Below are 27,858 nucleotides of genomic sequence, written 5' to 3'. Positions count from 1 at the left end.
GAGCTGAGAAAAAAGGTTTTAAAGAAACATGCTTGCCTATTAATATATGATAGATAGATAGATTTGTCTATGATAATATTAAGATCAAATAAATTGAGTTTTCCCACTTGAAATTTACTCGTAAAAATAGTGTTATACCATCATTATGTTAACATAATTAATTATGTAATGGCCATAGTTATGTAACTTAATAATTTCATTTTTTTCCGAATGGGTAGCCTCCGGATTATTGAGATACAATTAAAGTGGTTTAAATACCTGAAATGTTGACAATCCAAGTGGTTGTGTAACAACTTAGATTGTCAACAATATAGGTATTTAAACCACTTTAATTAAGTTATAATGTTTATCATGTAGCAAAGCCCCACTAGAAAAACTTTTTTGTTGTGGGTTAAACCCCTACTAACCCCACTAAGGGTTTTCTTAATGGGGTAGGCCTTAGGGTTCTAATGGGGCCTTGGTTATAGCTAACTTTCATACAATCATATCAATTCCAACCCCAAATCTGAACTTTAAAAAAATAGAAATGTATTTTTTACTTTGAAAACAATAAAAAAAGAACGACAGAAGGTTGAAATGAATATTTCAGTTTGAGAAACTTCAGCATACACTTGAGCATAACTTGCTGAATGCATACACACTGTTTTACTATGACATTTAGTACATGATGTTTTTTAGTAACATTAACTTGACAGATCTTGAATGTCCATGGTTGGGAAGTTCCACTGATTTATGACTGAGTTTTCCTAAAAACATGTGTATAGTGATTATTTTTAAATTTTTAGGACAAGCAATAAACCTAAAATGTAACAAAGCAAAAACATTGACAAAAGATTAAAAACTGTACTGTATTCCCTGTATAAAATATGAGATGTCATACAAATTTTTCAATCATATAGCTTATCTCCGCGCCAAAGCTGGTGGCGGTTGAGGAATTAGGACAGCCAGGTCAGTGAGCAGGTCCAACCTATATGATGGTACGAGGGCCGTCCTAATCCCTCAGCCGCCACCAGCTTTGGCGCGAAGTATCCTAAAAATAAGTAATATAAGGTATTTCATAATTATTAAATATTACAATTGATAGAAAATTTATGAGTTTAGAGAGGTAATTGTAGGATCCTCTAACCATGAACCAGGGATAATATGAATATAAACTATTTAGTACAGGTAAAATAGGGTTTTATAAACAACAAAATTTGTACATTCATGAAATTTCACCTGTGAGTTACTAATAATATGAGAAATGAAGATCCGATGAGTCCCCAAAATTTTGGTCGTCCTAAGGCCCTTTTTGGGGCCCTTTTTGTTCCGAAGGGCCCTTGTTCCTGAATAATTTTGTTTTTACGTTTAAGGTCGAGTGAGGTGTGGTTTTCGATGGTTTTAGTTATTTTAAATCGATTGGGAGTAGTTATAAGTGTATTAAACCACACCATACAGGATGTTTGGAAATATTATTACTTTTTACGATATTTAAACATTTATTCATAAAGTAATAAAATTAGTTACCTCCATGCTCTATATAAAAGGGGATTATTGAAAATAATTGTAATTCTTTACTACGTAATGGGAAAGGATCACAAGGAGTAAGAGAAATTATTAAATACCCCCGTCACAGCAAACCTGCAGACCTAGCGAATTTCCATTTGTCTGAATTGATTTTCAATTAAATCTAAAATAGCATTGCGTTTAACGATTACCTAGGTTTGCTGCTACAAGGAGGCTAATAAAGTGTGTTTATAGTAAAATATTAATAGCCTAGTATAAAACAAATAAATTTGACAAGTTTGATCAAAATATATCAATTAACAAACAAACAAAATCATTTTACACTGTTCTACATAAGAATTACATGGGAATTTTAAATTTATAATTTTAGTATTTTTATCCGTAGCTAATAACCATACAAAAACACGTTAATATGCTAAATTATATGTTTTTAAGCTATTTAAAATGTTCTAGAGAAAAATTGGGAAGCTTTGTGTTTTGAGGGTAAAGTAAAAAAGAAACCCCAATTTTTGCCCCGTAAACCTAGTTCCCATTGTTCAGGACAAAAATGCTTGTACCGGCAATGCTGCTCTGATATCTTAGTGCTGTCTTGGTCGTCATAACCACGAAAGATAACTGTACTTGTATTGATTGAAAATAAGTTTGAGGAACTTAAGATACAAGTTGCAAACATCAGTATGTATGAAAGGTTTTTTGCACCACATTGTTCGTGCTTTAAGATTGGTGTTGCCTGTTCTGCAATATGCAAGGTTTTAGGTTTGTAAAGAGGAATCCTGCTTGAACACCAACTTGGACAAAATCAGTAAAGATTGACAAGTTGCTAAGAATAATAAAATTGTTAATGAGTCGTCTGAGAATAATTATTGTGATGATGAAATTGTAAAGAGAGATACTACGGAAATTGTAGAAAAATAGCTTTAGTTTAAGTACTTCATTTTAATATGTAATTTAAGGTGTTATACAAATACAATTGTTTTAATTTTTAATAAATGTAAAAAAAAATAACTTAAATAACTACCTTAGAAAAATACATATCAATTTGAAATTGGTCTTAATAGATTTGCATAAAAAACACGTTGAAAGATTATTCACACCACCTTAAAAGTTGAAATTTTTCCTTAGTAACCTATGTTATTATGTTATAGTGTAAAACTTAATCCGTCCCCTTTTAGCGAACATCCCATATAGGTGATAAGCTATTACCGAAGGTCTTATGGTAAAACATAGACCCGAAACCGATTTAAGTTTTCATTTCGATGCCCCCAGAAGCCATCCATCCATCCATCCATCCGAGCACCATCCACTCAAAATATATCCATGTTGGAGGTGAGAGGTAAGCGTAAGCTCCTCAGGGAGGGGGAGCTGTCTATGACAGCTCCTCCTCCAAGACCGCTGTGAGTCGACTTTGTTCAGCAAAGTCGTACTGTGCTATGCACAGCCTGCAAGGGGTGCCTCTGCACTCGCTGAAGGCAGCGGATCTAGCGCTGGCTGTGTCGTGACTAGACAGCCCTAGGGTAGGGAGCGGCTGCTCTAGTACTGGCCTTGGGCGGAGGTGACAATCACCAATCCGGCCAAGGCCCAGATAGCTAATGTTACCGCCAACTGTTACAGGTATGTGTGCAGCTGTGACAGGACTGAGCTGGAGACGATGAGGGGTCCAACCCCGAAAGGGTCCAGTCTTGGATATTAGCAGGCGTAGTGAGTGGGTCACGGTTCGGCTGCTAAACTGCTAACTTTTTTTTGCTTTTCTTGTTTTAGTAATGGCTGAAAGTAAACGAACGGAATCATTACCCCAGGTGGGTACCTGCTCAAGCGGGGAATCCCACTCCTCCTTTTTGGAGGACAAGCCCATGGATTCTGGGGAGGGCAACGATCAGCTTTCCTTTAACAATGATAATGTTACTGTGCAGAACACCGCTATGGAGACGGAACCTGGGGAGATCCTGGACTCGCCAGAGGTCTTCTCGAGAAGTTCCTTAACAGCAAGAACTCCACCCAATTCATCTACTGATGTGCTTGAGCTTTGCCACAGGTTAGATGCAGACCTGAATAAGCCACTAAACACCAGCAGTGCTGGCGACTCTCCATCTCTGGCGGATGTTTCGTCCGACTCTGAGATCACTTTTACAGTTATGACCAAAACTGAGTACAATATGTCTGTTAGAGAAAAGAAAAAGGCTGAGGGCACGTGGATCCCTAACAGACAGTGGAGAAAGAGGAAGCGAGAGTCCTTGAGTTCTCCTGGGGAAGGTTCAGGCGTATCACCGATGCGTAGAACCGGATCCGATAGTAACCCTGGGTCGTCTCAAAATCCTCCTTCTAAGAGAAATAAAAACTCTAATCAATCAGCAGATGGACTCGTTGCAGGAAAGGCCAGCTACAGAGATCAGCTTGTGGGTCACAAGTTGGCAGTAGCTCCAGCGGCCTATCCCGATGCGAGATTCTCTGTTGAGGAATGTGATTTGTTGCAGGACAAACTGATGGAGTTGGTGTTTGGTGATGACGGCGCCAACATTCCTCATCAGTTTGAAAAAATTTACCATGAGAAGGGTGCTCTTGTCGTAACTTGTGGTAATTCTGAAACGACTGACTGGCTAAAGAGGGTGGCACCGAAGCTGGCGCTGGGAAGTGAGGGGAGTATGGAGGTCATTGTAGCAGACTATAAGGATCTGTTGCGCACGACCAAAGTGCTCCTACGCACTGACAGGCGCTTGGCCAAGGTCGAAGCCTCTAAAGTGTTTGTTCAGATTGAGCGACAAAATCCTGGTGTCACGACAAAGGACTGGCGCGTCATTGGTGGGAAGAGGAAGGATGATCATCAGATTCTTGTTCTTGCTATTGATGAAATGAATGCGCAGGTTCTGAAAGATCGTGGCTGGATTATCTATCTGGGTCTGGGGAAAATACAGCTCAGAGTTATCTCTGGTGCTCCCTCTGATGACTCAGGTCCTTCAAGCGAACCTTCAACACAGTAAGGCTGCCACGGCTGTGTTCTGTCTGAGCACGGTTAAGCAGTCCTTAGATTTTGCCTTGATTCAAGAACCCTGGATCAATAATTTTAGAATTGCGGGGATGGGAACTATAAAGGGTAGCATCTTCTCTGCATCTGTACCACACCCTAGAACTTGCATTTGGGTCAAAGAGGGGCTAAAATGTAATCCAGTTCTAGAGCTTTGTTCGAGGGACGTAACAGTAATTAAGACTGTATGTACTAAATCCAACATAAATCTGCTGCTGGCCTCTGTTTACATGCCACAGGGCGACGATGGACTGCTCCCATCGGCCGAGGTCAGAAGATTGGTCGACCTCGCACACGAGTCTGGATCTGAACTCGTGATAGGCTGCGACTCCAATGCCCATAATACGGCCTGGGGATGCAGGGACACTAACAACCGAGGTAGGTCACTTCTAGAATACATAGCTTCTTGCGGCCTACTTGTTGCAAATGTAGGCTCAGAACCAACTTTTTTAAGCAGGATAGGCCAATCAGTAATTGATCTTACCCTGTGTTCGGCGGGTATGGCTGACAGGATTATTGACTGGTCAGTGTCCCTTGAGCCATCCCTGTCTGATCATAGGCACATTGTCTTCGGGTTGGGGAATTTCTGCGGCGAGGTTCGCTTATTCAGGAGCCCAGTTAAAACCGACTGGGCATCCTTCAGAGCTGATCTTCGGGGCAGAATTGCCTCGAACCTGAACACATCTCCTATTAACACAGTTGATGCGCTTGACGAGGCGGCAGATCGTCTAACTAGGTGCATAGTTACATCCTTTGAGGATAATTGTCCTTTGAGCAAGGGAAAGAGCAACAGGGCTAGTTGGTGGGGTCCTGAACTTGCCTCTCTTAGGAAGAGAGTAAGGGCCCAATTTAGGCGAGCAAAGATAACCAATAATTGGGATACATACCATACAACTCTCACAGAATATAACCATGCAGTACGTAAGGCCAAAAGGCTCTCATGGAAAAATTTTTGTGGAAATTTAGAGAGTATCAAGGATACTTCTAGAATACATAAGGTACTTGTTAGAGACAGGCATGTTACTTTGGGTGCCGTTGAGGGACCGGATGGTGTAATGGCTTTTGAACCTACCGAAATACTAAAGGTTATGGTAAAAACTCATTTCCCTGGTTGTATTGTTTCTGAAGTGCAGCAGGAGGAGGTGAGTCCAGAGCGGCCTAACCTGGGCCGTCGTGCCACTCATTCTATGTGGAGCACTGCTTGCCGCATAGTCACCTTCAGCAAGGTAAGATGGGCTGTTGGCTTATTACGACCCTTCAAATCGCCGGGTCCTGATGAGGTAAGACCTGTTTGTTTGCAGGAGGGTCTTGATACAATTATACACCCACTCTGTAAACTTTTCAGAGCCAGCTTAGCGTTAGGACACATTCCCTTAGGGTGGTGTAATTCGCGTATCGCATTTATTCCTAAACCAGGAAGGGATAGTTACACTGACCCTAAGTCATTCAGACCCATTTCTCTATCTTCTTTCTTTCTTAAGATCCTAGAGAAGTTGGTCTCAAGATATATGATGGATACAGCTCTTAGGACACATCCTTTACATATTAATCAGCATGCGTATGTCTCAGGAAGATCATGCGAGACTGCGTTGCACCAACTTGTAAGCAAGATTGAGAAAGCTCTAGAGAGCAGTGAAGTGGCCCTGGGTGCCTTTCTCGACATTCAAGGTGCTTTTGACAATACTGGTACTCCAGCGATTCTTAATGCGGTGAGAGCAAGAGGTTTTCACGGTATAATATGTAGATGGATTGAATCCTTGCTTCTCAGTAAGAAGGTTAGGCTCTCACTCCACAATGATACGATCGAGGCAAGAACTACTCGAGGATGTCCTCAGGGGGGGGTTCTTTCTCCTCTACTTTGGAATTTGGTAGCAGACGACCTTATAAGGACCCTCAACGAAAGTGGGGTTTTCGCCTTAGGTTATGCTGATGATGTTGCAATCCTTGTGGTTGGAAAGTTCCACGGAACCATAACTGACCTTATGAATAGAGCTTTAAGGGTAGTGGACCGTTGGTGCCAGGATGTTGGGCTCTCTATAAATCCCAGGAAAGTTGTAATGGTACCCTTCACAAGAAGGAGGAAACTGGACGGGATCGGCCCACTAAGACTGCAGGGTACTGTAATAGAGCTGCAGAATCAGGTGAAGTATCTTGGTGTAATTTTGGACAGATCACTTCACTGGGGACCACACCTTCAAAAAGTCATTGAGCGTGGCAAATGGTCCCATATGGCATGCAGGCGGATGGTAAGTGGCACATGGGGGTTACAGCCTAAACTTATGCACTGGCTGTATGTATCTGTTGTTCGACCCGCCCTTACATATGGTTCGCTTGTGTGGTGGCCAAAGATGGAATCAACTATAGCTGTCAAAGCTTTAGCAGGAGTTCAGAGGCTTGCTCTTATTATGATAACTGGGGCAGTAAGTAGCTGTCCTGGAGCGGCACTTGACTGTCTGCTTGACATGCTACCTATTGACATTTATATTAAGGTGGTAGCAAGTAAAACAGCCCAACGCCTTAGATGCGAAAACTTATGGATAGCCTCAGGGAACAATAAAGGGCACTCTAAAATTGTTCAGGTGGTACATAATGATGAATTGGACTTACCTTCAGATCACATGTCCAAAAAATACTCCTTTGGAAAGCCTTTCAAAGTACTAATACCAGATAGGAAGGATTGGTCTGGCGGAAAAGGACCCATACCCACAGGTGACTTAGAATGCTATACTGATGGTTCTAAGATCAAAAATGGGGGCACTGGAGCAGGTGTGCATTGGATGAATGGAGGCACTGGTATTTGTCTTCCAATGGGGGTGTACCCAACTGTCTTTCAAGCGGAGGTCACTGCCATTCTAGTTTGTGCTCAAGAACATCTTAACAAAGATATCAGAGACAAAACAATCAATATCTTTACTGATAGTCAAGTGACCTTAAAAGCATTAAACTCTTACGAATTCAACTCCAGGCTCGTGTGGGATTGTCTTGCTTCTGTGTCTGAGTTGGGTAGGAGAAATGACCTTACGCTTTGCTGGGTACCAGGACACTCAGGCATTGAAGGAAATGAAGCTGCAGACAGATTGGCAAATACTGCCTCTGCGACATCATTGTTAGGCCCGCAACCCTTCTGTGGCATCTCACGAAACAGTGTATGTTCTGCGATTGCGTCATGGGCCAAGGAAAAGCATCGCAAACGCTGGGTCGATGTTCCCCTTCTTAGGGTCAGCAAGCTTACTCTGTTTAGGCCTTCCAAAAAGGTTGCCTGTGACCTCTTGAGACTAGACAGACGAAGAATTAAATTAATTGTTGAACTGATAACTGGTCATGGAAGATTCAGGAAACATCTACAACGGATGGGCTTATATGATGGTGAACCGATCTGTAGGTACTGTGATAGGTCAGAAGAGACAGCTGATCACTTACTCTTTGATTGTATTGAGCTCTCTGACGCTAGATCGATAACTCTTGGAAATATGGCTAGAGGTAGATTTCTTCCCGAGGATGAACTAATTGGGAAGCTACAGGCATTCATTGGGCGCCTCAACTTGTAGGTCAACAAGAAAGCAATTAAGTATCTGGGGTGCGCAATAATTCGATTTCGGATGAAGTGCTTTAAGGTCTCGACCTGCCCCTGTCAGATAAGATAAGATAAGATATATCCATGTTATATACGTGTCCATAAACATGATAACTCGAGTAATTTTGGTTCAATTTTAACGAAACCGGCATAATCGGTCCATGGAACAGGGTTTTATGTGGTAAAAATTTGTAATCTTTGACCCTCAAGACAAAGTTTCCCAATTTTTCTCTAGAGCAATTTAAGGAGCTTAAAGATAACAAGTAATTTAGTATATTAAAGTTTATTAAGTGTTATTAGTGTTTTGTAAGTGTATTAAGTACGAATAAAATTCAAAAATTGTAAATTTAAAATTCCATGTTATTTTTAAGGAGAATAGTGTAAAATGATTTTGTTTGTTTGTTTATAGATATGTTTTAATAAAACTTGTCAAATTTATTTGTTTTATACTAGGCTATTAATAGTTTACTATAAACACACTTTATTAGCCTCCTTGTAGCAGCAAACCTAAGTATTCATTAAACTATTAGACCTCATTTCATTAAACTATTAGATTTAATTGAAAATGGGGCAAATGAAAATTCGCTTAGTCTGCAGGTTTGCTGTGACGGGGGTATTTAATATTTTCTCTTACACCTTGAGATCCTTCCCTCTTATATAGTAATGAATTACAGTTATTTTCAATAATCCCCTTTTATATAGAGCATGGAGGTAACTAATTTTATCACTTTATGAATAAATGTTTAAATATCGTAAAAAGTAATAATATTTCGAAACACCCTGTATGGTGTGGTTTAATACACTTAAAACTATTCCCAATCGATTTAAAATAACTAAAACCATCGAAAACCACACCTCACTAGACCTTAAACGTAAAAACTAAATTATTCAGGAACAAGGGCCCTTCGGAACAAAAAGGGCCCCAAAAAGGGCCTTAGGACGCCCAAAATTTTGGGGACTCATCGGATCTCCATTTCTCATATTATTAGTAACTCACAGGTGAAATTTCATGAATGTACAAATTTTGTTGTTATATGGAGTGTTTTTGTATTATTTTACCTGTACTATATTCTATATGCACAGGTTCTAGGTTGAATGTTCTTCATATTAATCATTATGATTGTCAACAAAATTTACATTTGTACTTAAATGGAGAACATATTTTTTGTCAAAACTTTTGAGTTTGGGTTTTGGGTGGTTAAACAAACTTTTAAAAAAGTGATGTCTGTCTGTATGTGTGTGTGGATGCAGTGGAGGTTCTAGGACCTAGAAGCTAAAGGGAACGTTCCACACCAGATGGGGGTCCAGGGCAATTTAAAAAGCAGTTTGGTGACTTTAAAAGCCATTTTGAACATCCAGAAACTGTATCCAAAAACCTCTGTTACATTTTTATGAAAATATATGACTAAATTATTTTTGCAGGGCCCAATGGGGATGGGTGCTTTAGCCCCTATAGACTAGACCCTTCCCCTCCCCCTTGGAAGTGCTGCTGTGGATGTGGACAGACTTTTACAAAATTTGTTTTGTGGGTTATGGTTAATGTAGGCATATATCACAGATACCAAGCTAATCAAAAATTATCAGTTCATGGTATGCACTACTTACACCTTAAAATCCTCGATTTGGCCCATGTAGTAGTAGTAGCCCTTTTCATCTTTTTTCAAAATTTCTCCTGTGAAAACATTGCATATTTAATTTAAGTGGCACTTTAATACTTTTCAATGAAACGGTGCCATACAAAGTAGTTTAAGCCACTATAAGTGCTAACTTAACTTTTGAGTTTTTAACCTATACATTAGTTGATCTAATGACCCCATTAAAATACGCAGTTGATACACTGTCCAAGACGAGTTTAAAAAACGGCAGGTGAGTACTAAAGAGCGTTCTTGAACAATAAAAGATATTTTCTTAGTGAAAATAGTAGTGTTAATCTATAACATTATATAAAGACGTCTGTCTATCTATCTTGCCATGACAAAAATCTACTAGATCAAGAAAGCTAAAAGTTACACCAAAAATAGTTACTTTCATTGAGAAGTGTCATGGGCAAATATGATGTTTTCATATTATTAGTTGGAGGTTTGCACCAGACCTTTCGAGTTTCAATTTAAAGTTTCTATTTTTACATGTTATTTGTATTTTAAACAACAAGTTTATTACCAGTGTTAATATATTTGTCCCCTTTCCTGTAGACATCACTTATCACCTTCTTATTCTTTGAAAATTGCACTCGCACAAAGTCTTTGGGCATTTCTTCAATGAGAATCCCTGGCTGATCTGGGAAAATCACATCATTGTAATTACTATTGTATAAATTACTTATTTTCTTAAGTAATGTTTTGGAATATTTCAATTTTGAATACTAAAAGACAGCATAGGTACTGATAGAGTGGGTTTCAATGAGAAGTTAAATAAAATGTGAAGTAAACATGGAGCACGCGAAATGCATATTTTGTTTGCAAATAAATAGGTTTATAACCTCTCTAAAAAAACTTGATAATTTAATATTAAAACTTATAACCCTGGGAAATAAACCCAGTTTGCCACTGCACTATAGTATCTTGTCTGAATGATAAGTTTTAGACATATTTTTGTTCAAGATTTGAACAATGATTGTTCATGCAATTTGAGGGGAACGCAGCTGAACGGTTCTGATACCTCTCTTTCGGAAAGATATAAATATTGGCATAGGTACCAGTACATAAATCACATTAAATAGGTTACAGTTCCAGCACCTCATTTTTTACAAATCAAGCACTGGGAACAATTGTTTTTAGTACCTAATCGAGTAGTTCTGTAATGCAGTTTTTTAATGTTAACTTCTCACAACAATACTGAAATGCTTCCATAAATAGTCTACAATAATTGCTGCACACAATCATGCACTTTTTTAACATTTAACCTAAAACCCACCTTTGGCTGGTGATTTACAGAGTCTGTTCTGTTTTCGAACTACTTCTCCAGTGTTTGGGTCCAAAGCAACCAACTTTACTTTTTGACCAGAGAAGTACCAGGGAACAAATCCAATAGCCCCAGGTTTGCCGTATGAATTTACTGAGAAAGTATAAATGTTAGATTCAAAATGAATTAAAATATAGCTTATGAATGGTAACCAAATTATACTCTAGCTAAAAGACCAAATTTAAGTTAAAATTAACAAAAAAAATTAACCAACTGTAAGTTTTATGATTGAATATAGTTGCTGAGCTTTTTTTCCATGCTACAATCAACCACAGAGAAGTAAGATACAGTTACAGAGGATACAAAGCGTATGTGACAACCATGCACCAATAGGTAGCTCTGGTATGTTGGGGCGGAAATTAACTAGTATCGAGCAAGGAAGATCCCGAACAGCAATGGTCACATAGCGATATTTGTACAGCAGTTGTAGTGCACATGGTCTTCCTACCGTGTGAGCGCTGTAGTACGTGAGGGGGAAAGGAGAGCGGAAGGGGACAAGAAAAAGAATTTTCTCTAGACACCATCAACTGTGGCTAGACATCACATAAGTGTACCATCAAACTTATCCTCTGTTTCTTACTTCTCTGTGACTCAACCTAACATTAGGTTTTTATATTTTTACTTTGAGTAACAAAGTACTTCTGTGAAGTAAAAGATTCTTATGTTCTGTTCTAAATTTTTATAATAGAAAATAATTTTCCAATTTTCCAACCAACAGAGTTCACTGTTATACTCTGTGCTCTCTGGTTATACTACACTTATATTTTGTTTGTTTTCTTTGATGGCTCGAAACAATGTGTTGTGATTTTTTTGGGCTTTTAATAAATTGTCCTGGGAAAAGAACCATAGCTGATCATTGTCAGTAATGTGGCTATCATCTCATTCATCATTTAACTAATCACATATTCTTCAAATTTGATCTTCCAACTTAAAATATGCACCCAGGCGTGTAGGAGTTTTATAAATGTAGGTACTGTAATCTATTCAAATCACCTGGCTTTATTTTCAAACAATCAAAAAACTACTGGATTTCTCGGAATTGAACCTGTAAAATTACTATATATGATAAATATATCTGTATAGCTATGTATGTTTTTAAATACAATGTTCTATCATAAATTTACCCAAATTCCTTCCATCACTATCCACTATAATATGGTACTGCCCGATGTGGTGGATATTAAACCGTTCCTTCAACTCCGTCCAAGTCTGCGGGTTTTGTAGACCATTACCCGTAAGTAGACGTACTTTGTGGTGCTTGTCCATCTCAGTTGATGAAGAAGCCATCAAGCCCTTCACGATTTCAGCATCATACATGGCTATCTGTTTCAAAAAATCATGGAATTAAAATCTTTCAGACGACAACTACCAGAAAATATAAAATATTATTGAAATAGTTATCTGAGTGCTGAAAGAAACGTTTAGGCCTATGCACTTGCCTGAAATAGTTTTTAAACACAGCTCAGATACTCAATAAAGAAAATTACTTATTACATTTTCCTCCATTTACAATAAAAACCTGCATTTGTTTGAACTTGCATTTTCTTACTTTCAATTCAAGAAGAAAAAACATTTTGTACTAGGGTTAATGTTATTGTTTGGATTTATCTGATACAAAACAAAACATTCTTAGGTATTTCCGCTATGCCAAATTTTGAACACATTGACTATAAAGTAAAATTGTCAGTCGTTTCACTTGCTTGGTAATGAAAACTTAAGGACTTAAGATTTCATTCTTTCAAATATTTATCTATAAAATATCTCTGAGATTATACCGTTGCGCCGTAGTGGTCACAATCTTTGAAATATGTGTCGATTGTTGGTTTTCCTCCAGAGACAACCAGATTGCCGAAGAGTATCGTTTGACCAGCCGCAACAATGCTTCCATCAGCTGTTGACTGAGGCATTGGAGAGTAAATAATATCCTTAGCAGTGAAGTCAAGGCTCTTGCGAATGTTTGTCGCTATGTATATGTACCTGAAATAATGAATATATTTTGTATAAGTTGGCCAAACTAGCTGTTGAGTTTACTGGAAAATATTTACTTTTGCAATTGAAAATACTTCTAGTTAGAAAAGCGCCATTGGAACATTGATTTTTATAAGTATACTGTATCTAGCTTGCATCATATCCAGTGATTTAGTCGTAATATTTACAGTGTTCACAGTCACAGAAAAATACAGGCTGCTTACCAATATATTTTTTTTTTGGAAAATCCAGAAAGGGCCCACTACACCACTGATCATATCATATCACATATTTAACTTGCTGATATGTTAACTTATGTTTGAAAATATAGATGAAAAAACTGACTCTAGAGGTATACTTACCTATAGTGTGTCACAGGTCTTGGTATCAATGTTTTTGGTGAGAAGAGGTATAATAATTTATTATTTACAGACATATTGTGTTTCAAAGGTTTTGATGATGATCCGTCCACTTCCCTAATGATATTTTTTACACTCTTGTCTTGTGTTGGTCCCAAGGAGAGTATGGACATGTAATTGGGTAGTTTTTGCTGTGTCAAACCTGTAAGTGAATATGAATATGACATATTGTATTGATATAATTAGATACATAGTGCTGTCAATAGATGTCTAATGATATCAAGTGGTATCATTAGAGAATCTAGTGACATTAATCACTAGACATCAGTAAACTTGAAGTGATGTCTAGTGATCTCAGTTCATCTTTGTTACTTCAGTAGTGATATCATATGGGAATTTGCAGTAATGGCATGACCTGTACAAATTCTGTACAATCTGTTACAAATTATTATAATTTTTATGTTTTTATGGGTATTGAAATAACTACATTTTAGTGGTACAGAAAACTGACCAGAGGAGAAAAGAAATTTTTATGAAGAGTTTTTAAATAGTAGACTAACTTTTGAACGATTTTCCGGTGAGAATGAAAATAAATCTACCAATCTAATGGCATTACTTGGATCAGGCCATCTCAACATACACATCCAACTATTCATGTTGCCAACACACAAAATTAAATAGTAGTGAAAGTAGTGTGGCACAACTTTATTAACAAGTACTTAGTGCATTACATTGGTACCTGTGGCAAGTTCAGGAGTGCAGATGATGGCCTTGCTGTAGACTTTTGAGGCAGCCTGTACCATGTCTGCAGGAGCGAGGTCTGAGGGTAGGAGAGCAGTGACGGCCCCTAGTCTGCTGATACCCAACCATAGAGCTACAGATTGCGGTCCTTCCACCCCTGCCAAGCCTACTACATCACCACGCTGCAGTCCAGCGAGGTGGAAGTAGGAGGCTATCTTGAATGAGTATTCTTGCACCTAAAAATATAAGCTACCTCAAACGAATAATCCTGCACTTAAAATATAAAGGTGAAAGTAGGAGGCTACCTTGAATGAGTAATCATATCTAAAAATATAAGCTACCTTAAATAAGTAATTTTGCACCTAAAAATATGAGGTGGAAGAAGGAGGCTACCTTGAACTAGTAATATTGCACCTAAAAATATAAGTAGGAAAGGAAGCTAAGTATAATGCGTGATCAACTACCAACATAAAGATATTATTACCGGGCCCACTGATACCAAAATATAAATTATATAGTACGATATTGGATACCCTATATATAGTGTAGAGAAAGTATTGTTTACGTCCAAATTTTCGTGTTTTGAGTTTTGGGTGGATCCATTAAACATGGACATAAAAAAGTTGTTTTTGAAATGATAATGTTAAATAAATAACAAAAAATCGGATATTAAAAACTACCCCAATCGATTTTGTTTAAAATTTAGTATTTTATGGTTCTTTAAACAAAATGTTAAAACCCCAATTGCTTTAAAAATTATGGTTCAAAAACTATTGCAGCTTTTGTGATTTTGCCCATATAATAGTTGTACTGATTATTTTGTTTGTAAAAAATATGTATATTATATTTGTACATGTAGTTAAGATGGAAGTAGTTTTGTTTTGTTATAGTGGTTTCATTGATTGTAGAAGTTCTAGCCGGAAAATCGTGGTATTGGAGTAGAATCAGTAAGGTAAGGGGTTGGCACATTGACAATTTTATAACCCGTAATAATGTAAGTAAATAGAATCATTATATTAATAGGCAAGCATGTTTCTTTAAAACCTTTTTTCTCAGCTTGTGTGATCGTAGGGAAAATCTAAGCATAGGCCTACTGTTAGAAAGATATTTTTCTGTAGGTGTGCAGAATATAATCGCTTTTTAAATTAAAATAGGCTAAAAAATAAACACGACAAATGAGTTCAAAATTTAAACAAATTAACATGGGCCTTATGGGTTGACATGCTGGTGATGAAATAACAACGAAATATAAACAAAAAATCAAAAGAAATACCAATCACATGTTTTATTTACAGCGTGGGGTGAAAATAGAGAAGTCTGTATATTAGATATTTTTGGTCGAGTTTTTGACAACTAGACGCCTCTAGTTAAATCCATATAAATAAAATTAGAGTTTTGTCTGTACATTGCTCAGAATTATATATTTTTAAGTTATTATTACGTGTTAAAGGTTTTATACATTAAAGAAGCAGAAACGTGTCTTATCTCTATTTCTGTATGTCTGTCTGTCTGTAACACTCAAGATGGCATTTTACGCTATCTTCTCCAGGAAAACGAGAGTACCTATCAAGATCCAAGTCATTTTAATGTATTCAATGGATTGGGGAGAGTGTCTTTAGCCATTAAAATATGGCCTCACTACTTTGTAAATAAAATTACGGACGTTCGAAAATGCAGTTTTGTGTGATTTTTGTCAAGTTTTCGTCCAATTGTTATTACATAATCATCTATGAAATAACGAACAGCTGTTTGGATCAAGATTATTTTTTTAGCTGTCACTGTTTTGTTTACACATGTTGTTTACAAATACCGCAACCATTTTCGATCACGTTTTGAAAGCAAATCCCAACCAAGTGAGATTAAAAACGTTTTTCTTACATAACGGATTTAATTAATCGCAAGTGCAATAATATAGTGTAACCGTAAATGAAATTAAATAACTATGCATCATCCAGATCAGGAACCAGAGATTCTTTGTGTATAAAATTGTTCTTGAGTTTTGATAACCAGAAAGAAGACCTTGAATCAGTATTGTATATAGCTGGGAAACTTAAATTTATTAATGATCGTCGCCAATAGCTTAGAAACAAGGTTTCCACTCATTGACGGCGCTTCAATGGCGGTTGTGTAAAGTGTAAAGTAAAAAATCACAACTGCAGTGGGTGATTGTAACAGAGTTTTACGGATGATGCTAAAATCGCTTTTCCAATGTGTCACTTTCTGTTCCTACCATTGACTATATATATAGTCAATAGTTAAATAGTCTATAGTATTTAATTTCATATAGTAAGTCGTCATTTCGACATCATTTAGGGTCATCTTCGGTCCAAGCTAATATAAATTGTTATGATGAAATTTGACGACATTAACAAAGATTTTAAATACTAATTTTATATGTACTTTGTTAAGTTCTGTATTTTTGTGTGTATGGCTGTTGGTAACGTATAATGTCCTTATTTCTCAGTATTTTACGGAAAGGACAAGAGCACCTTTTTATGTATAAGGAAAAAACTGTATAACATTTTTAGGAGGAGGCCATATGATACACATTTTGAAAGCTACTTTCGTAGGTTCAGTAGTAGTTTAGGTAATGAAATAGCTATTACAAAAAACCAATTTTACGAAACTAAACTAGAGGGCTGCAAAGGTGATACAGCGCAGCAGTGGAAAATAATAAATAGTCTAACAGGTAGAACAAGCAAGGGCACTGTGGATAAGATTGAATCACATGATAACAAGCTTATCTCTGACCCAGCTGTTGTCGCTCAAGTTATCAACGACTACTTAATCTCTGTACAATCTGGACAAATGACAGGAATAGGTACAATCGTATCTGGTGTTCTACCGCCGCTTAAAATCCAACCACGATCATTTTTTTTATTACCTACTACAGTCGAAGAAGTAACTGCCGTAATAACTAGCCTAAAAAACAAAAAATCCTCTGGTTATGATAACATAACAGTGGATTGTGTCAAAAGATGTGTAGATGTAATTTCCCCTGCCTTAGTCCACGTTATAAATTTAAGTTTTGTAAATGGTGTTTTTCCGCATAAATTGAAATCAAGTATTGTAGTTCCAATATGGAAAAAAAGTAATAACTTGAAACTTGACAATCTAAGACCAATAAGCCTTTTGTCTGTGTTCTCTAAAATATTTGAAAAGATATGTAAAATACGTTTGTTAAATTTTTTAAATAATTTAAACTTTTTTAGCAACAGACAATTTGGGTTCATTAAAGGTAAATCTACAGAAGATGCTTTGATTACAGTTACTGAACAAATTTATAACAACTGCAACTTAAATTTAAAGACTACAGGGCTGTTTATAGACTTTAAAAAAGCTTTTGATTTTGTGAATCACACAATTCTATTAAACAAATTAGAAGCTGCCGGTATCAGAGGTGTGGCCTTAAATTGGTTTGAAAGCTATTTAACTCAGAGGAACCAACAGGTAAGAATTAAAAACAATGTCAGCCAACCCCACATTGTAAGATCGGGTGTTCCACAAGGTTCAGTGACGTCAAGCACTTTATTTTTAATTTTCATAAACGACCTTTTGGAATTACCATTCAGAGGAAGGATCAATGCTTTTGCAGACGACGTTGCTTTATTTTACTCGCATCAAAGAGAGCAGGTCATATATGAAAGCATTACACACGACTTGGTGCTGCTCAGAAACTGGTGTGTAAAAAATAACATGGAAATAAATGTCAGTAAAACAAAATATATCAACTTTGATTTTTCAGGTTTTAAGTTCTTATCTCCAATAAAATACCATGCGCATGACTGCAATGCTACTATATGCGATTGCCAAGCTATTGAACAAGTAGCTAGTTTCAAATATCTTGGCGTCACATTAGACGAAAAAATGAACTGGGATATACACATTAACAACCTCCATAACACAATCAGATCAACAGTGAGAACTTTTTACTATTTACGAAATTTTTGCAATACTTCACTTTTGAGAACTTTATATTTTGCCTTGATTAACTCTAAATTACAGTACGGCATAATCTGTTGGGGAAGTGCTTTCAAATATTTAATAGATCGGTTGAGAGTCACTCAAAACTTTTTTATACGCATAATACTGAAGAAAAATGTTAGGGAGAGTTCATCTCCACTCTACAAGGAATTAAAATTATTACCTATACAACATTTATTTATTTATAAAGTATTAAGGGTTTTTTACGTAAGAAGTGGCAATAAAAACATCGAATACAGACATTATGGAACGAGAAGTACTACACAAGGGATTTTTAAATTGCCAAAAGTAAATAAAATATTATTTAGAAGGTCATTGTTGTATCTAGGTCCGAAACTTTTCAACCAATTACCTACAGACATAAAGCAGTTAAATTCAAAGAAAACCTTTTTTCAACAGGCTTTTAAATGGTTATTAGAGAAAGACGATGTTAGTCAGATGAGCTCTGTACTCATTTAGGTGTAAGTGTGAATGAGAAGTATAACTGTGAAATAAATGAGTAGTGTGAGTGAATTAGCTTTGCATCCGAATCCAGATGTACCACGGGGACAGTGCATTGACGGCCCTAGGATACCCCGGGGCTACCACCCGCCCGTTGGTCACGTAGAGGGTTTGTAGCATAGCCGATTATAACATGACCCTTGGTTAGATAGCAGTATGACAGGTAATGGTAATAAAGAGTGAGTGAGAGAGTGAGTGAGTGAGTGAGTGAACGAATGTGTGTGTGTGCGCCTACAAATGTAGTAGATAGTGTTATCGGTTGGCCTCATCCTTGTTGCACACTTCATTATTTAGATTGGGAATGCGAGGGTAGGGATAAAAACAAAATTTTGGAAATAGCATGATGCTTGATGTTGTCCATGAAAATACCTCATCTAAATGTAATTTTAATTTGAATTTAAATTAAGTATTGTTTTCTTTGATTTTTTAGTTTAAGTATTTAGCTTTATTAAGAAAAGAATTGTCAAACATCACAGAGAGCAGGTGTCATTTTTTATGTTGAGCTAGGCTGATTTAATGTTTATTTTTAGATTATTATAATTTATTCTACTGACCACACAACTTGTTAAAGTGGTCAGTTATATTTCCAATATTACAAATGTTCATACATTGTTAATTTTTGATGGAAATAAAATCATTTATTCATTTATTCACCTTTATAATAAAAATGTCAACCCGAATACAAAGTTAAATTTTGAGGTTGAGGTAGTACCTTAAATACTTTTAACCGTTGTGGAAAATAACTTTCAATATTATAGGCCTACCTTAGGGCTATGCCTCATAGATCTATAAAGTATTTTTTTAGTTTAATCATTGGATTTAATATATGGACCAACACGATCCGGGTGACATTTAATTGCGAAGCATATGTTTTGGCTTGAAACTGTCAGATACTGTATTTGCGAAGGTTTATATAATACTAGCTGTTGTACCCGTGCTTTGCAACGGGAAGAGGGCACAGAATAGAAACATTTTAATCTTTAAATCTGTTGCATATAATAGTTACACATCCGCCAAGCCTTTTAGAAACAAGATTCAACTTTTATGGCCTTAATAGAAACATTTATGTTATGACTTTTAAATCTGGTACGTAGTGGATACCACCATTTTGGTTTTGATTAATTTTAAACCTTGTGTAGGCTGATTTGAGAAAAACTGACCAAATCTTGAATAAAACTTTGACATACATGATTTACCTTCATCTCCCTTAATTACATATCTTTTAAATTATTATTGATATTTTAAATTTAAATTTTGAAGTTGCAAAAATACTAATTATTAAATTTAAATGAACATTTGTTTTAATTTCACTCTTCTTTTTAAATCACAAATCCTTCCATCTTCAATTTCTTCACTCACAGCAAAACTAAGTCAGCTGTTATAAACTTTAGAAATATTTGTGCCTTATCAATACAGTCTTTTTAAATATTAAAGAAACTATATCTATGGGTACTATAAAAAATTTTAAACAAATAATTTAGCGTTAAAGACAGCAGACAGATTAATACGATTATCAAAGCATCAAGGACTAAAAAATGTAATAGCAAATACAGTATATGTTTCATTGCATCTCTGATTCTACTCTACAAAATATCAAAAACCAACTTAATATACAAACCAGTTCTTTTAATCTGTCCCATCGTCCATTGCCTTTACATTTTCACACTTACCATTAAGTAAGCATAGTGACAGATATTTCATTAATTTTAGAAACAAAAGAACACTGTGTACTGCTTAGTTTTATGATATTTTCCTTGGTTTAATTTAATCAGTGTTGTGGCAAAACACTAATAATAAATGTATCAAATAAAGTAAATGTGAACTTAAAGCCATGCTAAGATAAAATAAGAGTATGTTGTATTACCATTTGATAATTAAATAAAGTTATACATAAACAACAGATTTTAGAAAACTAAAATCAACGACGTACAATTTAGTTATTGATGATATTCTTTAGTTTAATTTATGCATAGGTTTGGCAAAACACAATAATTTAATTTACCTAAATATATATATATATAAAACAATGTGATGTGCAAGTTATGTTAAGTTAATCTAACACATGTTAAGCAGTTAGAATTGATTTAAAGTAGCCTCCAAATTCATTCAAAACATCTCTACATTGTTATTTTCATACTGTTTCCATTAAAACATATCAATAACATTATTTTCATAACTTAGACACTTTAACAAATCCATAGCAGAGCCAAAGTCGATACAGCAACGATTATAGATTTTTTTTCTACTGGGTGGCGCATAAAGAACGCATGGATTTGAGTTGAGTGGTAAGAGCAATAAAAGCGTCCGTGGAGGGACAGGGCCTGGTTGTTTTGTAGGTTAGGGCGTCCAGTTTTAGTAGTAATGGTGCAATCAACCTGACGCATCACGTTTTTGCTGTAGAACATTTATTCAAAAATAATGAATCTGATATAACTGTTCAATGGCTTCTCCGTGCATAGTTCAATGGTTCAAAACAAAACCCGATCGCAACACACAATACTTTGTTGGGTAGCTCCTTTTCGCACAACTGAATCAGTTATGAAGCAGAAGTGGTTTGGTTGTCCTTGCACGGCGCGAACTCCACAAAATGTCGACAGAGTAAGGGCGTCTGTTACACTAGGCGATGCGCTCCAACTGTGTGCTTGTCTTGACGCTCGTTGCAGGGCAACCTGAAAGACGAGTTAAAATTTCATCCTTACAAAATTATGATCGAACAGAAGATTTATGAACGTGATTACGAAAATGGAAACTGTTTTGAGAGAATGGTTGATGTTCTTGCCACTGATGGCGTTTTGTGTGTGATGTTAATGATGGAGCGCAGTTTCATTTGGATAGTTATGTCAATAAGCAAAACTGGCACTATTTGGCAGCAGAAGACCCAAAAGAATTGCATCAAAAACCACTGCACGATTTGAAACTTAACGTTTGGTGTAACTTTCGTTATTTTTGGGCCTTACCGTACTTTTTTCAGGACTCGCGGAACATTGAACTTTGTGCAGAAAAGCCGTTGAACAGTTTTAACAGATTTAATTACTTTTGAATAAATGTTCTACCGCAAAAATCCGATGTACCACGGACCACTGCACCATTGCTACTAAATCCGGACACCCTAACCTACAAAACAACCAGGCCCTGTCCCTGCACTACGCTCCTATATCTCTCACCACTCAACTCAAATCCATGCGTTCTTTATGCGCCACCCTGTATAATCATTGACATAGTTTTAGATTAAATAATCCATGATAAACGGTTAGATTAAAATAAACCTACCTCATAGTTATGGAAAATATTATCTATACTATCTATATCTATCTATACTATTATATAAAAATCTAATGGTGTCTGTATGTGTATTACTAATAGGTGCAAAAACTACTGAACCAACTGGGCTTAAATTTTACAATAATATAACTACCATACCAAGGACCATTATAGAACTATTCACATTTCGATACTGACCGTAGACTTTGCCCCTTTGGCTTTAAAAGTTCTGAGGTGAACATTTTAAAAGTAAATATTGATTGGTCTCCATGGCTGTGATGAGAACACTAACAATGTTTGTTTACATTTGCTTTGACATTTAAATATAAACAAGAAGAACTGCTAAACTGCATATTTCACAATTTCAGACAGCTGATACAAAGAAATTAAATATAATATTTTCCATAAACTCATGTGGTCGGTTTATTTTAATCTAACCTTTTATCATGGATTATTTATTCTAAAACTATGTCAGTGATTATAGGAAAAACAAGATTTTATAACCGTTGCTGTATCAACTCCGGCTCTGCTTTGGATTTTTTAAAGCGTCTTAAGTTAATAATCTTAAGTGAAAATAATGTTATTGATATGTTTTCATGGAAACAGTATGAAAATTACAATGTATAGATGTTTTGTATGAATTTGGAAGCTACTTTAAATAAATTCTAACTGCTTCATATGTGTTGAGTTAACTTAACATAACTTGCACATCACATTGTTTTTTATATGTATATTTAGGTAATTTAAGTTATTGTGTTTTGCTAAACCTATGTTTAAATTAAACTAAAGAATATCTTCAATAACTAAATTGTCGTTGATTTTTGTTTTCTAAAATCTGTTGTATATGCGCAACTATATTTAATTATCAAATGGTAATACAAAATACTCTTATTTTATCTTAACATAGCTTTCAGTTCACATTTTCTTTATTTGATACATTTATTATTTTTGTTTTGCCACACCACTGATTAAATTAAACCCAGGAAAATATCATAAAACTAAGCAGTACCGCAGTACACAGTGTTCTTTTGTTTCTAAAATCAATGAAATATCTGTTACTATGTTTACTCAATGGTAAGTGTGAAAATGTAAAGGCAATGGACGATGGGACTGATTAAAAGAACTGGTTTGTATATTAAGTTGTTTGTTGATATTTTTGTATAGTAGAATCAGAGATGCAATGAAACATATACTTTATTTGCTATTAAATTTTTTAGTCCTTGATGCTTTGATAATCATATTAGTTTTGTCTGCTGTCTTTAATGCTAAATTATTTGTTTGAATTTTTTTATAGTACCTATAGATATGGGTAGTTTCTTTAATATTTCAAAAGACTGTATTGATAAGGCACAGCAATATTTCTAAAGTTTATAACAGCTGACTTAGTTTTGCTAATGATTTATTGTGAGTGAAAAAACTGAAGATGAAAGGATTTGTGATTTAATATAAAGAAGAGTTTAATTTAAAGATATTTAAATTTAATAATTAGTATTTTTGCAACTTCAAAATTGAAATTTAAAATGTCAATAATAAATTAAAAGATGTGTAATTAGGGGGGATAAAGGTAAATCTGGTAAATCATGTATGTCAAAGTTTTACTCGAAGATTTGGTCAGTTTTTCTCATATCAGCCTACACAAGAATTTGCAAATTAATCAGAACCAAAATGGTAGTATCCACTACTTACCAGATTTAAAAGTCATAACTTAAACGTTTCTATTAAGGCCATAAAAGTTGAATTTTGTTTCTAAAAGCGTTGGCGGATGTGTAACTATTATATGCAAGAGATAAAGATTAAAATGTTTCTATTTTGTGTCCTCTTCCCGTTGCAAAGCACGGGTACAACAGCTAGTATTTAATAATTTCTTTGTATCAGCTGTCTGAAATTGTGAAATATGCAGTGTAGCAGTTCTTTTTGTTTAGATTTATATGTCAAAGCAAATGTAAACAATTATTGTTAGTGTTCTCATCACAGCCATGGAGACCAATCAATATTTACTTTTTAAATGTTCACTTCAGAACGTTTAAAGCCAAAGGGGCAAAGCCTACGGTCAGTGTCGAAATGTGAACAGTCCTATAATGGTCCTTGGTATGGTAGCTATATTTTTGTACAACTTAAGCCCAGTTGGTTCAGTAGTTTTTGCACATATTAGTAATACACATACAGACACCATTAGATTTTTATATAATAGTATAGATAATAGTTTTGCCAGCATATCTGAAAATATGCAAACCAACTGCTGTTCTTAAAATAAAAGGTTTCAACTGACTACGATAAGATCCGCGTGCGTAGAACGGGCACATAGCTAGTATAATTTTGTAAAATATAAAGGTTTGTATATTTACCTAAGAAATATATCCTTTTCATGAATCTTGGTCAATATTTATGTATCTAATATGTAAACTGTTTGAACTAAATATGTGTAAATACTTGCTTTTGACATGAATCAATTTGTATGCTCAAACTGTAAATTGTATAAAATCTTAGTTTAGCATTGTTAGCATAAAATTAAATTATTTTGGTAAATTTTCGGACGAGTTCCAGTTGTTGGTGGAAAGGTAGCCTATATTAGTTGTGCCAATTCAACCCCATGTAGCCTACTGAATTAAAAGTAAGATCTATCCATTAAGTTAGTTTTGCTACCGGTACTATATTTTAGAGGGATTGTTATTTTGTTGAGGAATTATTCTTTTGTTTGATAAAGCTACATCTATATTGATTTGGGAGTTGTTCTCCATGACCACCCAAAAGGCTGACAAACACTAGTCCTACTACAAAAGCTATATTATAAATTAATACATTCTGTAAACCAATTGGAACATACATAGGGTGTACATAGTTACTCTACTACCACCGCTTACCCATGGTATGGGCTGTTGACAACCTGATAGGAGAAAGTGTGTGTCAGATTGCTTGTACAATTTATTTCTAAGGTTTAAAAACAAAAACACATAAGTACCAAATGAAGTTATTATTTAATCTTACCATGTGAAAAGACCAAGTGTCAAAGCCTCTTCGGAAAGCAATGTTGTACTTTTGATGTTTCACAACTTCATCAAACAGTTGAAACACAGTACGATCTTTCCACGACCAATAGTTGACTCGGGTCATCGTCTCCGCTGTGTCATAGGTCATTCTGAACCAAACAGGGATTTAATGCAACCTTGTGGATGTTTGGGTACCATCCAAAGAAGTCAATTTTTTTTGTAGAATATATACTTGGGTGCAGTAACGCATAGGCGTCCCGAAACCAGCATTTTTGAGGGGGCACGCACATAGGGTGTGACTATCAGCATTATAAAGTCTAAAAATAAGCTAGAATATTGTATTTTAAATGGAAATTCCTATGGAGTAAGGACACTTTTATACCATTGACTATACAGCGAATAAAGTGTATTCATCTGTGTATACTCAATGTTTATACATTGCGTATGAATACACAGCAGACTTCTCCCGCATAGTTAGCCTACCAGAAAGTATAGTAACTAATTTCCTAAGCCAATAAGAAAATACCCCCACCGCAGCAGATTATGCGGATTTAACTTTGTCTGATTTGATTTTAACTATAATTTTGCCTTAAACAAATACCATGACGGATTTATTCCCCATTTACATGACATTAGGTTTTAAAAGTGCTTTGGTTGTTACAGAGGGAGGGAAAACGTATTTTTTTGTAAAATGTAGTCTATATCTATAAAAGAGGAAGTTTGTATGTATATATATATATATATATATATATGTTTGAACGTGATGGACTCCGAAACCGCTCGACAGATTGTAATGAAACTTTCAGGAATTATTAAGCATCTTTCAAGGATGGTTTTTGTGAAGTTTGGTGCAGATCCGTCAAAAGGGCTCCGCCCCAGAGGGTTTTAAGTGGGACAATGTCAGACTTTTTGAACTACAATGTTTACAAATAAATATAATTTAAAAGCAGATGTTTTCTTTCACCAACTGTTTTGTAGGTTTGAATAATCACAACGTTCTGTATTAGTCATGATTTGAAATAGTGCCACAATGTTTCTACAGAGTGCAGCACAGAAAACTATTTTACTTTTGAATAAGTCCAAATATATTAAACCCCAATCGCAGCACACCTGTGCACTCAACAACGTTTAAATTCTCCAATGTTGAATATGTAAACATAAAAACCTTGATTAAAGTATTATAAACAATAAAAGGGATGGTAATGCCTTAATACTTTTATCTTTTGTTCTATACCCACACAATCTAACATAAATTATTAAGTGAATAATAATCGTGCGTGCTATCTCAGGTATTCAAATGCCATTACTGGCATTAAAAGAAGGAACTCAATTAATACTAATGCGAAACTTAAATCCACTTAAAAGGAGAAATAGTCTTAATCCCAAGAATACTGATAACTTCATCCAAATTACCCTCTTAATTGAAGCAACTACAACTTCCTTTTTTTGTCTTTCTTTCCCAATCACCATTATAAGGCACTAGGGCAAACCCTGACTATCGTCGGATTAAAATTTTGAAAATGCATGCTTTTCACACGGACAGCTGTATGTTGCGTGCTCACGTGGTGGTAGGTACGTCTAAAAACTTATAGAAAAAACAAAAAAAAAATTGTTTAGGCCCTATTCACTGGCAATTAAGTAAAATATTCTATTTTTATTTTTGGTACACACTTTTATTATTCATCGTAAAGAACAAATTACCATTTACAATAATAGTTGTTAAGCGCAGCAACGCGCGCCGGGTAACTGCTAGTATTGTATAAAATAAATCAACTTGACCAGTTATAAAAATATATATATTTGACAATCAAGCTACAGAATTTATATTTTCTCCATAAGAATTTAGAATAAGATGGACATTTCGAAAATACAGCCTTTTTCATTTTCTTTGTATCCTTTAAATGTACAACAACGCTACAGTGTACAATATTATTTGTTTGTTTGAGCTCCACATGATGACTGACAGAAAAATTGGTCTTTGCATGCTATGAGGGTAAAAATTTGAAAATACAAATTTATTGAAAAATTCAAAACATCATAACACTTTCTTATTACTTGATCTTGCTGATTTGCAAGCTCAAGTTTATCAAGTTCTAAGAAATAATGTATAAGTATTTGAATCAATAGTTTTTTGTCACTGGGTACATGAAAATGAAAAAGATCAGTCTTACCCACAGAGTAATAATATCTTATTCCCTATATTTAAAATTCATAAGTTAACATTTGTGTCAACAAATTTATCTAATAGGCTAGTACGTGTAACAAAACATGCATGGTATATTACAGACCCTAGTGTATTACTATAATATTAACTACAATATATCTGCAACCACTTTACTACAACAAACTATTCCTAAATCAATAAATTTAAATAACTAAACTCAACTATAGTTAAAGTTGAGAACTATACTGTATAACAAAATTTATGAATTGTTACTTTTTGTAGTGCTAGCATAGCAGGAAAGTTTTAAAAGCTATAGTATCGAACAATTATGTTTTAAGGCAACTGTGATGTGAATATTTAATCTGGAATTCATGCGAAATGGTTTATCGCGAAAATATTCTGTAACTAAACGCAAATGATTCAATAGAATGTAAAAAGCGCCTTTTCGTTAGGCAAATAACTTTTTCTTTAATCGTTGGAAATTTAATTTGTATTACGATTTGTTCCGAATTATGACCACTGCACTTACAAATTTCATGTTTGCTATGTTGAGTTTATAAAATATAGTTTGTTATGTAACAACTTGATGATGTAAATAAAAAACAAATTATTTTAGGCTTCAATGAACTTTACTTTTATGCTCAAGTATTCATTCTTCACCTGGTTTTTATAGGATTTACGAAATTTGTAATTATTGCTGCAGCAATAGTATGAATAAATATTCGTTGGTAAAAAGAAGCAGTTAAACTGACTTACTTAAGATCTCGTGGAATAGTGGTGAGTGCCATGAAGAGAACAGTGAAAAGCTCCATTGTAAGTGAGCTAATAGACCA

General features: G+C 35.2%; 1 protein-coding gene across 1 annotated transcript; it reads right to left on the bottom strand.

Annotated features, from left to right (window-relative positions):
* Positions 1 to 574: 574 nt before the first annotated feature.
* Positions 575 to 27,858, bottom strand: LOC129003006 (long-chain fatty acid transport protein 4-like). The gene is made up of 10 exons (XM_054431191.1): positions 27,782 to 27,858; positions 24,860 to 25,010; positions 14,127 to 14,364; positions 13,391 to 13,589; positions 12,836 to 13,037; positions 12,185 to 12,383; positions 11,013 to 11,153; positions 10,260 to 10,376; positions 9,705 to 9,771; positions 575 to 746 (listed from the first exon to the last, which is right to left on the bottom strand). The coding sequence occupies exons 1-10, from the start codon at positions 27,835 to 27,837 to the stop codon at positions 731 to 733; spliced, it is 1,386 nt and encodes a 461-aa protein (XP_054287166.1). The 5' UTR covers positions 27,838 to 27,858; the 3' UTR covers positions 575 to 730.

This window comes from Macrosteles quadrilineatus, unplaced genomic scaffold (assembly GCF_028750875.1).
Source record: "Macrosteles quadrilineatus isolate MER2022 unplaced genomic scaffold, UCM_ALF_1.0 Scaffold_9__3_contigs__length_116548681, whole genome shotgun sequence".
NCBI classification, from domain to species: Eukaryota; Metazoa; Arthropoda; class Insecta; order Hemiptera; family Cicadellidae; genus Macrosteles; species Macrosteles quadrilineatus.
Note: the sequence above shows the minus strand (reverse complement) of the source record. Positions and strands in the feature narration are given on the sequence as shown.